Source organism: Glossina fuscipes, unplaced genomic scaffold (assembly GCF_014805625.2).
Source record: "Glossina fuscipes isolate IAEA_lab_2018 unplaced genomic scaffold, Yale_Gfus_2 61646, whole genome shotgun sequence".
Classification (NCBI taxonomy): domain Eukaryota; kingdom Metazoa; phylum Arthropoda; class Insecta; order Diptera; family Glossinidae; genus Glossina; species Glossina fuscipes.
Genome location: NW_024003855.1, coordinates 1087791 through 1101521, shown reverse-complemented (window position 1 = coordinate 1101521; position 13731 = coordinate 1087791). Strand labels below are relative to the sequence as shown.

General features: G+C 34.4%; 1 protein-coding gene across 2 annotated transcripts in view; it reads left to right on the top strand.

Moving 5' to 3' along the window:
- Positions 1-4612, top strand: part of LOC119643799 (phosphatidylinositol 5-phosphate 4-kinase type-2 beta) — a 35471-nt gene extending 30859 nt beyond the window's left edge. For both annotated transcript variants that reach the window (XM_038043302.1, XM_038043301.1), the window contains exon 10: positions 4147-4612. In XM_038043302.1, coding sequence (XP_037899230.1) covers positions 4147-4263 — 117 coding nt within the window. In that variant the 3' untranslated portion in view covers positions 4264-4612. The remainder of the gene's footprint in view (positions 1-4146) is intronic.
- Positions 4613-13731: the final 9119 nt, after the last annotated feature.

The window sequence follows — 13731 nt, the reverse complement described above, 5'->3', positions numbered from 1 at the left end:
CTAACCGTAACCATTCTATCAACAGACTACGCAGGAGGACATGACGGAGTCGACTTAGGGTAACATATTACAGTACACAAAATTAGTATAATTTAATTTGGAGTTGCATTTATACCTTTATATGTATTTGGTAGTACATTAACTATCGTACATCTAATATATTGGTTAATGGGATTAAGTAAGAAAAAACATTTTTCATCCAGGATGTGATTTTACTCATCAGCTTTTCTTGGAAATTGTTCTTGAGATTTGTAAGCGGATAACAGCCGCTGTGGGCAGGAACTAAAGAATATAGTGGGTGGAGTGAAAAATCGAACGTCAACTCGTGCAATTCTGCCATAATAGCTATTGATTTATGACACGCTGTATTTGCTATACTTGCTATGAGCGAACGCGGTGCCCCTTTTGCGGAGAAGATATCCATGAGTTCGCGTATAATAGAGAATATGCCGCCGACTGAAATTTTACAATTACATTTTTCAATTATCAAAAATAATCTTCAGTTGGAATTCAGCATTCCACAGATTGCGGCTTTCGATGGATAGGTGTTACATACTACAGATAAATTGTTGCTTTCGATGAGGAGGTGTTACTATAACACTTTTTAAGTCGACGTTGAGCTTGCACTATATTTTTTCCCTACAAAAAGGAAGATCTAATTATTTTTAATAATACAATGCTAAAAACTCTTCGACAATAACAAAACAAGTAAGAATACATAGTCGGGCCAGGCCGACCTTTAAATACCCTATACCGCATTATCTAACACAATTCTTATTTTTATTATAGAACACAAACATTGTGTCTTGTGTATATATAAAGGCATATTTGTCATGTGCGTAGTTCTGTGGAAGCAGGCCCAAAATGCAACCTAGTGTAGTACAAATTTAATCTTTATATAGGACAGGATCCAAAAATAGTTGTAGATGGTCTAAATTTGGCACAGTTAATTTTTTATGTTAAATTACTACGTGAACCATTGAAAATTATACCTATTTGTCGTATGAACTTCAGTTTTCGCCATATGAGAAGGGGTTCAAAAATTGCCACAGTCTGTCCAAAGTTTTCTTAACAATTTCGAGTGCCGAAATACTACCACTTAGTCACTTTTGCCAAGAAATTTCGAAAATTATAATTTTTTTCCATGTAACGACTTTTCAGAATGGGATATTATATGGGAAGCGATCGAAACATTGGACCGATTCGAACCATTTTTAACCATTTCGTCCTTGGGCGAAAACACGTCACTGTCCCAAATTTCATCAAAATATCTCAAAAATTCAAATCATGATTCTGAATCGAATGGTATAATAAAGCGTGGGTCCATCTTAAAACCTTCTGCATGTTACATACGACTGCACTAGATTAATATATCCTGCACCGCAAGTGGTGTAGGCTATAACTAGCGTAACTTACACTGCCGTGACTAGTAAATCAATGGTTAAAAAGACATAAAATTTTAGCAAACGTTATTTGGCGGTTGTATTTTCTAAAAATGGTATGGATTTTTTGTTAGAGATGGCAACTGCTTGCCATTTTTGAAAAATGGCTAACTACAACACATACAGATAGCAAACTAGATTAAATTGAAGTAAGTTTAGCCAAATTGTTTAAAAATGGGATGAAGCCAGGTTTGGAATAAGTTCCCTCTCGACCCAGGGTTTCTAATCAAGAACATACTTATTTTATTACGCTCTTAACGCAGGCATAAAATTCGCATATTTGCGTGTTGGTGCGTATAAACATTGCATTTTATATGTTAAAAGCCGGAAATAGGTTGAAGAACACACGCAGTAGATGTAGACGTGAAGCGTCTAAAGACGAAGATGCGCATAAAAACCCCAAATATCAACAGACGTGTTTTGCTCATATTCCACCACTGTTACGTGAGGTGCTATTTGTGTTTTGAGTCTGATAGTGAAAAAAACGGTAACTTGGCGTTAAAAACTATTTTACTCTTTTTCAAAATGTTCCTTTTTGTTATGCACACGTTTGCATATGTTTGAACCTTGTGTCGTAGCATACTTTCCTCTCTAGTTGGCACATCTCGGGAACATAGTTTTTAAACTCGTCAACGGTTTGTTCCGGCGACGACAATCGGTATTCGAGAACAAAACGAAGTCGCTGGGCGCCAAACGTGCACCACACGACGAATGGCATATTAATTCGATTTTTCGGGAATTAGAATGGCCGGTTGTTACAAGGAATGCGTGAGGGCTTGCATTGCATTGGTTTGATGCAGAATAAACGTTTGTCTTTCTTACATTATGACCAACAAATGATTTTACTCAATTCAGGATTGATCGTTGTGCATTCTCGTAAAGGAATTGTGGTCATATGCCCAGTGCGTCTAACTGTTTGAAAGCGCTTCGAGCGCGAACAATATTTTTTGAGTTTGTTTCATTTTGAAATCCCCAAATGGTTGATCGCTCTTTCCGGCTCATGCGCTATGAGATCCCTAACAGGCCCACGATTCGTCACGTCAAGGAATGCTATTATTTTTCTTACGCATTTGTTTTCACTTATCGGTAGAAGCGTTTTTTGGGGATTTTTTCATGTTATGTCCAACGAGAAAAGGCCTTTTGCACGGTTGAATGATCATGCAGTATTTTATATTTGTGGCCAAAGTTGCTTTAATCTCACAGGAAGTCATTTTTTTTGCCGACTTGGACCACTTTCGAGGGGTGTGAAAATTAGGAATGGTAGAAAAGCTTAAGTGGAAGGAATTGAATGAATGGCATACTGGCTTGCCTCCTGCTGCGTAAGATGCGCCAAAATATTTAAATTTTGATGCATATACCACACAGTTCATGCATTACCCCTTTTTAACGTGTAAGAAAAGCTTTTCCACGAACTCTTTACCTGAAAATATTAACATTTTTATGGAGACATGGCCTTTCAGAAATAGGGAAAAAGTTTTAAATCGTTTTAACTGATTATGATCTATATTTTTCCGAAATATTAGAATGTTCTTCGCATGCTAGCGGAGAGTTATGATTTCTATTGACGACGATAATTAATAGTCGTAGTGGCGTATTTCTCAACTGATATACATTTTTAGTTTCTTGCTTTCTTTATTTAGTAAAATGTTTTGCCGGCTGAAATTATTTACAAAAGGGAAAAGGGAATATGAAAAATAATTAATGTAAGTGATGTTTTATAGGGTAAGCATGTAAACCTAAACAATGGCATTTTCTTAGATGCTAGTTATTATGTTTTAAGGTTTTAATAAAGTTGTTATATATATATATGTATATTTTCACAAATTTTAAGCGGCATAACGATTCATTTAGATATATTGCTCTCTACATTCTTTCTGTGAACTTTTAAATTTAGAAAATGAATTGCGCTCATACTTAATAAAAATCTGAATATTTGAAATTTAGCGAAAGATTTGAATATTATTACGTAAAATGCTTTCTCCGCAAATTTAATTTGTATCCAAATCTTTGTGAGATTAAGTTCAAAGCACTGAATAGTGGTTTCTTTGATAGCGTAGGCTTTTTTTACAATTTTTAAGAGATGTATTTACAAAATTATTTAGACGGACTTAAATTTGCAATGATTTTTTTGATCTTGTTCGTTTGAATATTACGATTCAACTCTATTGACTCGAATCAACTGTGAATTCCGTAGATTACAAGTAATCTACGAATAGCTAAGTTCTCTGTGACATTTTTTTGCTAGTTCGTTTTTCCGCCAACTGCTGTTAATTTTTTTAGCAATCGTCAACTGTATATAATACTTTATTCCATCTCGCCGGCAGGTAAAGCATCGTGAATCTATATCTGCTTTTTCCATTTAAAAAAAAAACTGTTGATTTTCATGTTATCTTAAACGAGTGTTTTTCATAACAATAAATTAATTTTTGGGTTCTTCATTGGATTATCTAAAAACACAGATTAGAAAGCGTATTGCATATGTATATGTTCTTTATCAACATTGCATTTGACGCTTTTCTACTCACAGCCGCCTATCTCCATCACTCTTGTTAGAACGCACGGACGAAAGAAATCATATAAGAAATTGCAATTTAGAATATATTCCTGGTCAAATTGCGTAGATCTAGTTTTCAGCATTTAACGAAAATCTGAGATGTTCTTAAATATCAATATGACTTTTTAATTATTTATTTATTTTTTGTAGGCAGCAAAAGCCGCTAAGACTGTGAAATACGGAAGTAATGTTGACGGAATTTCCACATGTGATCCTGAACAATATGCCAAAAGATTTGTGGAATTCATGGATAAAGCCATGGAATAAGTTATACATTATTTATACCAGCATTAATTCTATAGAAAATACATAAATTAAATCATTGTAAGGGTTTTAAAAAGAATTTGAAAATGTTATCCCTACACACATTACGATGTTACGATACACAAATTACGCAAGAGTGAATAATAACATCTATAATCGTAAATACCAATTGCTTTATAACAACCAATATTTTTATCACACACTTTTGCTATTTTACGTATCATTTTTAAAAACGTATTGATTTTTCCTTCTTGCTGCTGTAAATAAAATCAGTAAAAAACAAATTTTAGCATATTCAGAACTTTTCTAAATGCAAACGCCTTTAACCGTTTATAAGATGATAATATACTAATTTGGTAATTTCATTTTCAATAGCTGAAAAAGACAATATACCGTAGTTTTCGTGGGTTCTGGGCAGATTCAGTTGATCTTCGTTTTGAATTTCGCTGAAATTCAGAAAGAATATTGCCACCTAAACAATAAGTTTCACAATAAAGTTCGAAAATACGCATGACAAGTCCAATAGGTGAGTTAATAAAAAAAATTCTTATTTAAAATCTGTAACTGCGATTCATTTGCCAAATTAACCCGTTCAATCACCAATACATATATATTGTAGTGTGATCGCATACCGTCGTATGCATCCACTTTGAAGTGCGACAGAATTATGCAAATTCACCATAAAAAAAAAAATAAAACAAAAACTTTGTCGTACTTCAACTGGCTGGGTATTGCATTACCAAATGCAATACGATGCCAGGCGCCCTAATTAAAATAATTGATAACGTAGCATAAAATCACCTATAGATTTAAGTATAAATATTCCACCTGGCAAATAAAGAATTTTAATTGCTATCAAACAATCCAATCAAAGCGTATCAACTCGCTGTTTTAATAAAGGCGTTCTATCCGCCTCGTAACTTTAATTAGGGACCGTCTCTTGCCGAGTTCTTTTGGCACTACATCAGACGGATAGACTTGGCGTTCTGCAGCCGAGCAGATTAGGGCTCTAAAGATAAAATACTACCTACACTTAGGGAAGGATTCAAAGGGAATCCTCCCAAATACTGCAACGCATTTTCTATCTCCACTACACATCGGCTGAGTATTAGCTTTTATTACTACAATATATGTCTGACTAGAATGGTGAGTAGCCGAAATCTGTCTAAGCAAAAACCGAGTGACGAAATGATAATTGAAATGAATTGAAAGCTTTTAGATTAAGTTTCAAACAAAAGCTCAATCGATCCATGAATTCCAGTAAAAGGTTTGAAATATCAACTAATTGTGTGTAAAACTATTTACAGGTATTGTTACTGCATATGGGCAGATTATCTTCATTCTTCATGCATTTATTGTGGATGTATGTAACGTCCGCGTATAGATGTGTTGATAGTTTTGGTCGATCGGCTTTTTCTCTGCTCTTTACAAGAGATTAGTGTCCCTAAACATCACGGAGTTCCGTTAATCAGCATTCCTTTTCATAATTCTCTGTTTGCATAATAGAGGAAATTAAGGAGAGGATCATGAACAGAGAACGAAGTCCAAAGCCCGTCTGTACTGCATAAGGGTGGGTTTTTTTTATGTAAATGGGATACCTTGTGCTACAATAACGAGAAAAAATACTGACGCTAGAAAGAGTGAGGAAAACGACTTGTCGCGATAGAGCCAAAGTCTTTTTTTGCCAAATATAGTGTAACTCGACGAGGAAAAAACGGATATATGATGACAACAAAAGTAATCAAAATTAAAAATTAAGTAAAAATAAATTAAAGACAGTCAAAATATTGGAAAATAAATTAAAGTACATTAAGATTAGCAAAATATCTTTTGACAAATTCAATAGAATTTTCAAATTGAAATTTGTCGTTTTAAACATTAACGAAATTCTAACATTCATACAAATAAAAACTGAAGAATGACGTTGGAGTTAAGTAAGTGAAATAACTCTGCAAATGGCGAATTGTGATTTGATGAACAAACTGCATTCTGAATTTAAAATACACGGTTTTAAGCAAGCGAAGCAAAACCAAAGAAAAAGTATAACCGTGCAAAGAACAGCTACTACATATGTATATAAATTCGAAAGGCATATGCCTAATGCGAAAAAAATTAAAATGTACTCAAATTCCTGATGAAAGAGGAAGCGGGGGAGTTATTGAACATGGAATTGAAGGAGACGTTGAAACCTATTTTGTTATGTAAAAAGACAAGTTATTATTCTCCTTGAAGTATGTATAATTTTATGATTAAGACCTAATCCATGTGCACTTTCTAGTAAGTTTTGTATTTTTTTTTGTTGTAAAGATAATTGAAAATAATGCAATAAAAAAATATACACAATAAACAAGTTGAAGTATGTGTGCACATGTAACCGCGGACGGTGACTTAACGGACCGACAAATACATTAACACAGACTAACGGACAGGCGCTACATTAGTTTTGAGGGGTGAAAGAAACAACATTTTCTCCAAATTTTTTTTCGTTACAACTAACTTTGCAAAGAGAGTCCGGAGAAAAAACATTAAGGTACTGGAGGGAAATTTCAAAGGCTTTACCTCCTAGACTTTGAAACTTACGGATCGAAAAGTTTCAGAAAATGTTTTTGCAATGTCGTCTGAATAGAAAAAATAGATTTTTTAAACTTCGAAACTATATATTCTCCTAAATTATTCGTTTTTAGTCTGATCAGTTTAAGTTTAGAAATATTTTTAAAAATATGCGAGTCCATAGGTTTCACATACGCCGGTTTCCGAAATTGTAAATCTAACACTTAGAGCTGTCTGCGAGACAGTTTTTTATAATGTCCAGTTGTGCGTGGGTACCTTGTGTTTTCTTAAGTAGTGATAAGATAAAAATGGATATGTTTGCAAATGTAAGTTTTAGTTTGAGTAAAATTAATTTTTTTTTCTGATAAATTTAAATCAAAAGTACAAACAATTAACTAAACTCACCTGGCTTTACCTGACTGTTTTCAGCTGTTAGTAGCATAACTTAAAATAAGACATTATTGATATTATGATAGTTCAAATTAAAATAAATTTTCACGACCTTTTTTTTGTGTTGAACCTCGTGTACTTTTTCCGTAGTTTTTCTTTTTATGGTCAATTTATATTTAATGAGTATCACTTTTTTCCTCGTAGCTCAATTTTGTTCTAAAAAGTTCGAAATTAATTCTAACCAAGCATGCAACGCCACCGAGTAGAGACGCAACGAACTTCACCGGCAATTCTTTCAACAGGAAATTTTTTCAACCGAATTTCTCGCCTTCCATAAAATAGATTTTTCACCGCTTGCTTATGTAAGATATACATGGTGTCCTCATGGACGTCAAAGCTTCTCTGATTATCATATAATGTACCTAATTGTCTGACTAATTTATACGTTTGCGAATCAATAATCATCTGGTGACTAAACGCTAAATAATATGGGGACAAGCCGATTGATGAATGTTAAAGAATATCAAAGAACATTAACCGTTTTAGTGCCAAGGAGCGCCGTCACGCTGCTCTCGCTAGTTGTGAAAAATGCCACCGAAGCGACAGAGATGATTTTGACATTTCACTTTGGGCTCGCGCAGGTGACGGCCGTGTTAACGTGTTCGTAGTTTTATTCGTTATATTGCATTCTAACTATCTTCGATAGCATATTTTTTAAAAAAACAATATTTCTAATTGTGATTTTAAAATGTCGGACACAAATGAATTTTCAGATACAGACATGGAAATGATAAAACAATTTAAAAACTGCGCTAGCGATTATGAGAGCGATAGCGGAAGTGATATTGTGGTTCCTGTCAATTGGAGGTTGCGTGTTATTAGTGACAGTAGCGGTAGTAAGGATGACCTAAAAAATATGATCCAATCACATATGTATCAAATGCCACGTTTTGTAGGAAAACACGTTTGTAAATAAATTTTGTTTATTTTCCATATACTTTCTGAAACTTCCTTGTGAATAAATATGTAGTATTCAATTTCTGTGTTTTTATTATCATAGGATAAAATCTTCTGAAGAGAATGTTGAAAAAATTATGGATATTGGTGCGGAAATGGTGAATATTTGTCTTGCTCAAATTATCTACACTTTTTTACTGGCATTTTTAGCATATATTGGTAAAATATGTGTGGCACTAAAGGGGTTAAGCATAATTTATACTGTTAAGCGTTTCATCCCAATACTGTTGAATTGGACTCATGTAACTACGTACAGCTGCCAAGACTAACTTATTAATCCTTCCAAAGGCATTAGCATGAAGCGAATATATTGGTGTTACTAAATGCTTTTGATTATAGTTGTCTAGCAGCGTCGTAAATTGCCTTGATTTGAATTGTACACCGTAATCTGATACTACCCACGGAGTAACGCCATATATATAAAAAATCTTTTCTTTATTAAAATTACAAATTGCTCCACTGGTAACTTTCTTACCTGGTTTTAAAACCGGCAATTTAGAGTAATGATTCAATACCACCAGTATTTCAATATAACCTGTGGAACTGCAGAAAAATCTAAATAGAATTTTTGGAATCAACCAATCTCTCTGAGATTAGTTTAAATCGTTTTCCACCTTTTAGTATACCTGAGGATCCTTCTCATCCATTAATGTGTATTTCCTTTCATCACAAGCATGATGGTTCGTTGAACCGTTTTAATGTTCCGAATCCAATTTTTTCAAATAAATATTACGATTTTCATAAAATCAATATTGTATTGCTAAAATATCATCTTTCACATATAAGGCTTGGTTTCTCAATTGGAAGTATTGAAATCGTTCTACAATACATTAAATGCATCTGTTCCGATCAAGCAACGTCGAGCTCGAAGCAGGTGTCCTCCGTGGTTTAATAGGACAATTTACAAGAACAGAAAAACCACGCTATTCAAAATATATTCGAAAAGTGGCTCTGCTCTTGACTATTTCGCTTAATCCGTGGCAAGGCGTAGATTTAACTTCCTTAACCTCCATTGTTACTGCAGATACCTTCAGTTCATTAAATCCTCCCTGTTTGCTAATCCTAAATACTTATTTAAATATGTTGACCCTAAAAGAAAAATTTCCACATATCCCTCTCATGTTTCTTTTAATGGCTCTGATTCCTCGGATGATTTTGAAATCTCAAATCTGTTTGCTGAGTATTTCCGACGAAACTTTTCGATTGCTAATTTCGATTTATCGGCAAACTACCCATATCCTATAACTAACTCGGTTTCAATTCCTAACTTGGTTATTTCGAAAGATGACGTTTTTGAAGGGTTGAGTTCTCTAAAATATAGTTGTGCGCCTGATGGAATTCCATCACGTGTACTTAAATCTTGCGCTGTCGAGTTAGGTGGTGTGATTTTAAAGATTTTTAACCTGCCCTTGAATTTAGGTGTTTTCCCTTCGTGTTGGAAGAGTAGTTTCCTTATTCCTATCCACAAGAGTGGAAGTAGACAATTTGTTGAGAGCTACAGAGGCATTACCAAGTTGAGTGACTTGCCTAAGTTGTTCGAGCGAATTGTGACTCAGCATTTGGCCTCTGCCATTAATTCGTATATTTCTCCGCACCCGCATGGCTTTCGGAAAGGGCGATCTACGGACACCAATTTGTTACAGTTAACTTGTCATGTTTTCAAGGCTTTGTCTAGTGGCTCTCGGACAGATGTGATATACACTGATTTAAGCAAAGCGTTTGATTTGGTTAACCATAACTTACTTATCTTTAAACTCCAAGCCTTTGGCTTCCCTTTCTACTTAGTGAAATGGATAGGCTGTTATCTGCACAATTGTTCCTTCAGGGTTCTGTTTAACTTCATCACCTCGGATGAATTCCCCATGACGTCTACCGTACCTCAAGGCAGCCACTTAGGTCTGATTTTATCTAGTTTATATATTAATTATCCCAGATCTTAATGTATGCTGATGATGTGAAACTGTTTCCTTCCTTCTCTCTAGAATCGCAATCACATCATCTTCAAAGTGATTGGATTAATTTGTTGCATGGTGCTCTTTGAATCTTCTAAAACTAAATCTAAATAAATGTAAGAAGCTGTCCTTCTCTAGAAGGAAGTCGTTCCTTACTCAGTATTTCATTGATTCGCATAGGTTGGAGGACGTCGATACGTTCGCGGATTTAGGCGTTCTATTTGACCATAGATTACGTTTTAGTTTGCACATTGAGCTCTCGTTAAGCAAACCTAGGTCCGCGCTTGGTTGTATGAAGAGGTGGTTCAAAGAGCTTGATGATCCTTACATTACTAAAAGGCTGTACATGTGTTTGGTTAGACCTATACTTGAGTATGCCTCTGTTGTGTGGTCTCCTTCATATAGGTGCTACGTAGATTCAATGGAATCTGTTCAAAAGCAATTCTTGCTGTTTGCCCTTAGGAATTTGGGTTGGGATCCGATTGCCTCTCTTCCCCCCTATGAGAATAGGTTGCTTCTGTTGTCCTTACCGTCTCTCGAGAAACGTAGATTTGTTCTTGGCGTTTCCTTCATAATCAAAGTAATAAATGGTGCTATTGACTCGCCTTCATTACTTGGTGAAATAAGCTTTAATGTCCCCAACCGCTTCTCTAGGCACTTAACTTGGTTAAGCTTAGTCAAAGTAGATATAATTATAAGCTTGTTTAATCCGCTCAGAGTTGTTTGCAAGAATCTAAACGATGTCTATCATTTATTCTCATTAACAAACTCTTTAAAACAAACAAACAAACTCCATTAAAGCAACATTGCTTAATGCAAGTAATTTACCTATGTGGTACTCAAACTAGCTCTTAACCTTAAAATGTCACGATGAGTCGAAAATGAATTGTTGTTAACTATTATCGGTTGCCAAGTTTATGGGTTCACTTGCAATTTGCTTCTGTACCGGTTGTGGGTGTGGCTCTATGATAGTTGTGTACATGCTTTTTTCTTTTTTTTTTCCTTCTTATTTGTTTTACTGTACGTATGCTAAGTTTTAAAATTAATTAATTTAAGAGTTCCTTTAAAAGTCAGTTGAATTCGACGGTTAAAATTTTTAGTTGAATTTCCTGTGTAAGTGGAATAAATAAATTAATAAATAAATAAACGGTCTGACTGTATAGGTTGACCTAAAGGAGGTCTAAGATTCGGATGTTTAGTGGGTTTACAAAATTCATACCAATTTACATAGTCTTTAACGTAATTTACTAATCCAAGCCAATAGTAATAGCATCTTATCCGTTCAAGGGTCTAGAGGACAACTGCGAAGCTTTAGTAAGACACACCTTAAGTTAGCTCCATTACTTTTGAGCTTCATCACTCGGTTAAAGTTGCATATTTTTTAATGAATTTCCCCATCATACCTAAAAATCAACGAATCTCTTCGATAGATTTTGGAGCGGGGAAATCACGTATAGCAGAAACCTTTTAAGGATCCGTTTGAATGACACCATTGCTAATGGCGGCTAAATATTTGACCTCTTTCCTGCAGAATTTACTCTTAATATTTTTTACAGTTTTCCCGATTTAATGAATTTTGTTGCTAGTTCACATCCTATCCAAGTAATCGAACATAGTCGAAACTCATGAGTCCAAGACATCGCTTATCTTTTCGTCCAATATTTCCATTTCCGCGAATAGGCGAATGTCTTGTGTTTTTTTCCAATAAAGTACAAATGAAATTATTATTTCAGTATGTTATGATATGCATGCCTCACATTACTCCAAAAGGATTTTATACGCTTCGTTGAGCGTTTTTTAGAATTGCTCGAGAGCTTATGAAACTTTTTATATGTATGACTTTTGTTCATATACATGAGTAAAGATTTTATAAAACTTGTTATTTCTTTAAAAACACGCGCATTTAAAAAATCTGATCTAATAATCTCGGAATACAATTTTAAACTATTATCTAATTGTTGAAGTTTGGTTCTATGTGCAGGCTCTTTGCTTTAATTAGTTTTATAAGTAGCAAAAAATCATTCGATAGCTTGATTGATAACACTTCTTTGTCTTGCACTCTCAGCGCTCATCTTTCTTCATATTTAGAAAACATGAATCTGGTCTTTATGTCCTGTAAGAACTAATTCCGCTCAAATATGTCTTGTGGTTGATGAATACAGTCAACTTTCAAATTCGGTATCTCATGCTGAAATTGCGGAATGAGATCCCTCTTCAAAACTTTAACTGAGTGGCATTCTGGTACTAGTTGCTGTAGCCTGTCTATTAATTCATTATTCGAGTCGTAGAAATCATAAAATTTCTCGTTAGAGTTTTGTTTTCTATTTCGAATTAGTTCCATAATATCAAAGTCTCTACGAGTATCTGCAAACTGTTTACGAAAAGATGAAGATAAATCCTACCACACAATTGGGCTCACTGATAAGTGATAACACCAAAAAATCATCGATTTTTCCCTCGAAATTTTTCTTTACGTCTCCTTGGTTAATGCCTGCCCACTGAACTATCACCCGTTGGGTCTTATTTTTAAGGTCGTCTTCACTACCGCTACTGTCACTAATAACACTCAACCTCCAATTGACAGGAACCACAATATCACTTCCGCTATCGCTCTCAAAATCACTAGCGCAGTTCTTAAATTGTTCTATCATTTCAACGTCTGTATCTGAAAATTCTTTTGTGTCCGACATTTTGAAATCACAATTAGAAATATTAAAAAAATACTAATCGCGATGTTTTTATAAAAAATATGCTATCGAAGATAGTTAGAATACAATATAACGAATAAAAATACGAACACGTTAACACGGCCATCACCTACGCGAGCCCAAAGTGAAATGTCAAAATCAGCGCTGTCACTTCGGTGGCATTTTTCACAACTAGCGAGAGCAGCGTGACGGCGCTCCTTGGCACTAAAACGGTTAATGTTCTTTGATATTCTTTAACATTCATCAATCGGCTTGTCCCCATATTATTTAGCGTTTAGTCACCAGATGATTATTGATTCGCAAACGTATAAATTAGTCAGACAATTAGGTACATTATATGATAATCAGAGAAGCTTTGGCGTCCATGAGAACACCATGTATATCTTACATAAGCAAGCGGTGAAAAATCTATTTTATGGAAGGCGAGAAATTCGGTTGAAAAAATTTCCTGTTGAAAGAATTGCCGGTGAAGTTCGTTGCGTCTCTACTCGGTGGCGTTGCATGCTTGGTTAGAATTAATTTCGAACTTTTTAGAACAAAATTGAGCTACGAGGAAAAAAGTGATACTCATTAAATATAAATTGACCATAAAAAGAAAAACTACGGAAAAAGTACACGAGGTTCAACACAAAAAAAAGGTCGTGAAAATTTATTTTAATTTGAACTATCATAATATCAATAATGTCTTATTTTAAGTTATGCTACTAACAGCTGAAAATAGTCAGGTAAAGCCAGGTGAGTTTAGTTAATTGTTTGTACTTTTGATTTAAATTTATCAGAAAAAAAAATTAATTTTACTCAAACTAAAACTTACATTTGCAAACATATCCATTTTTATCTTATCACTACTTAAG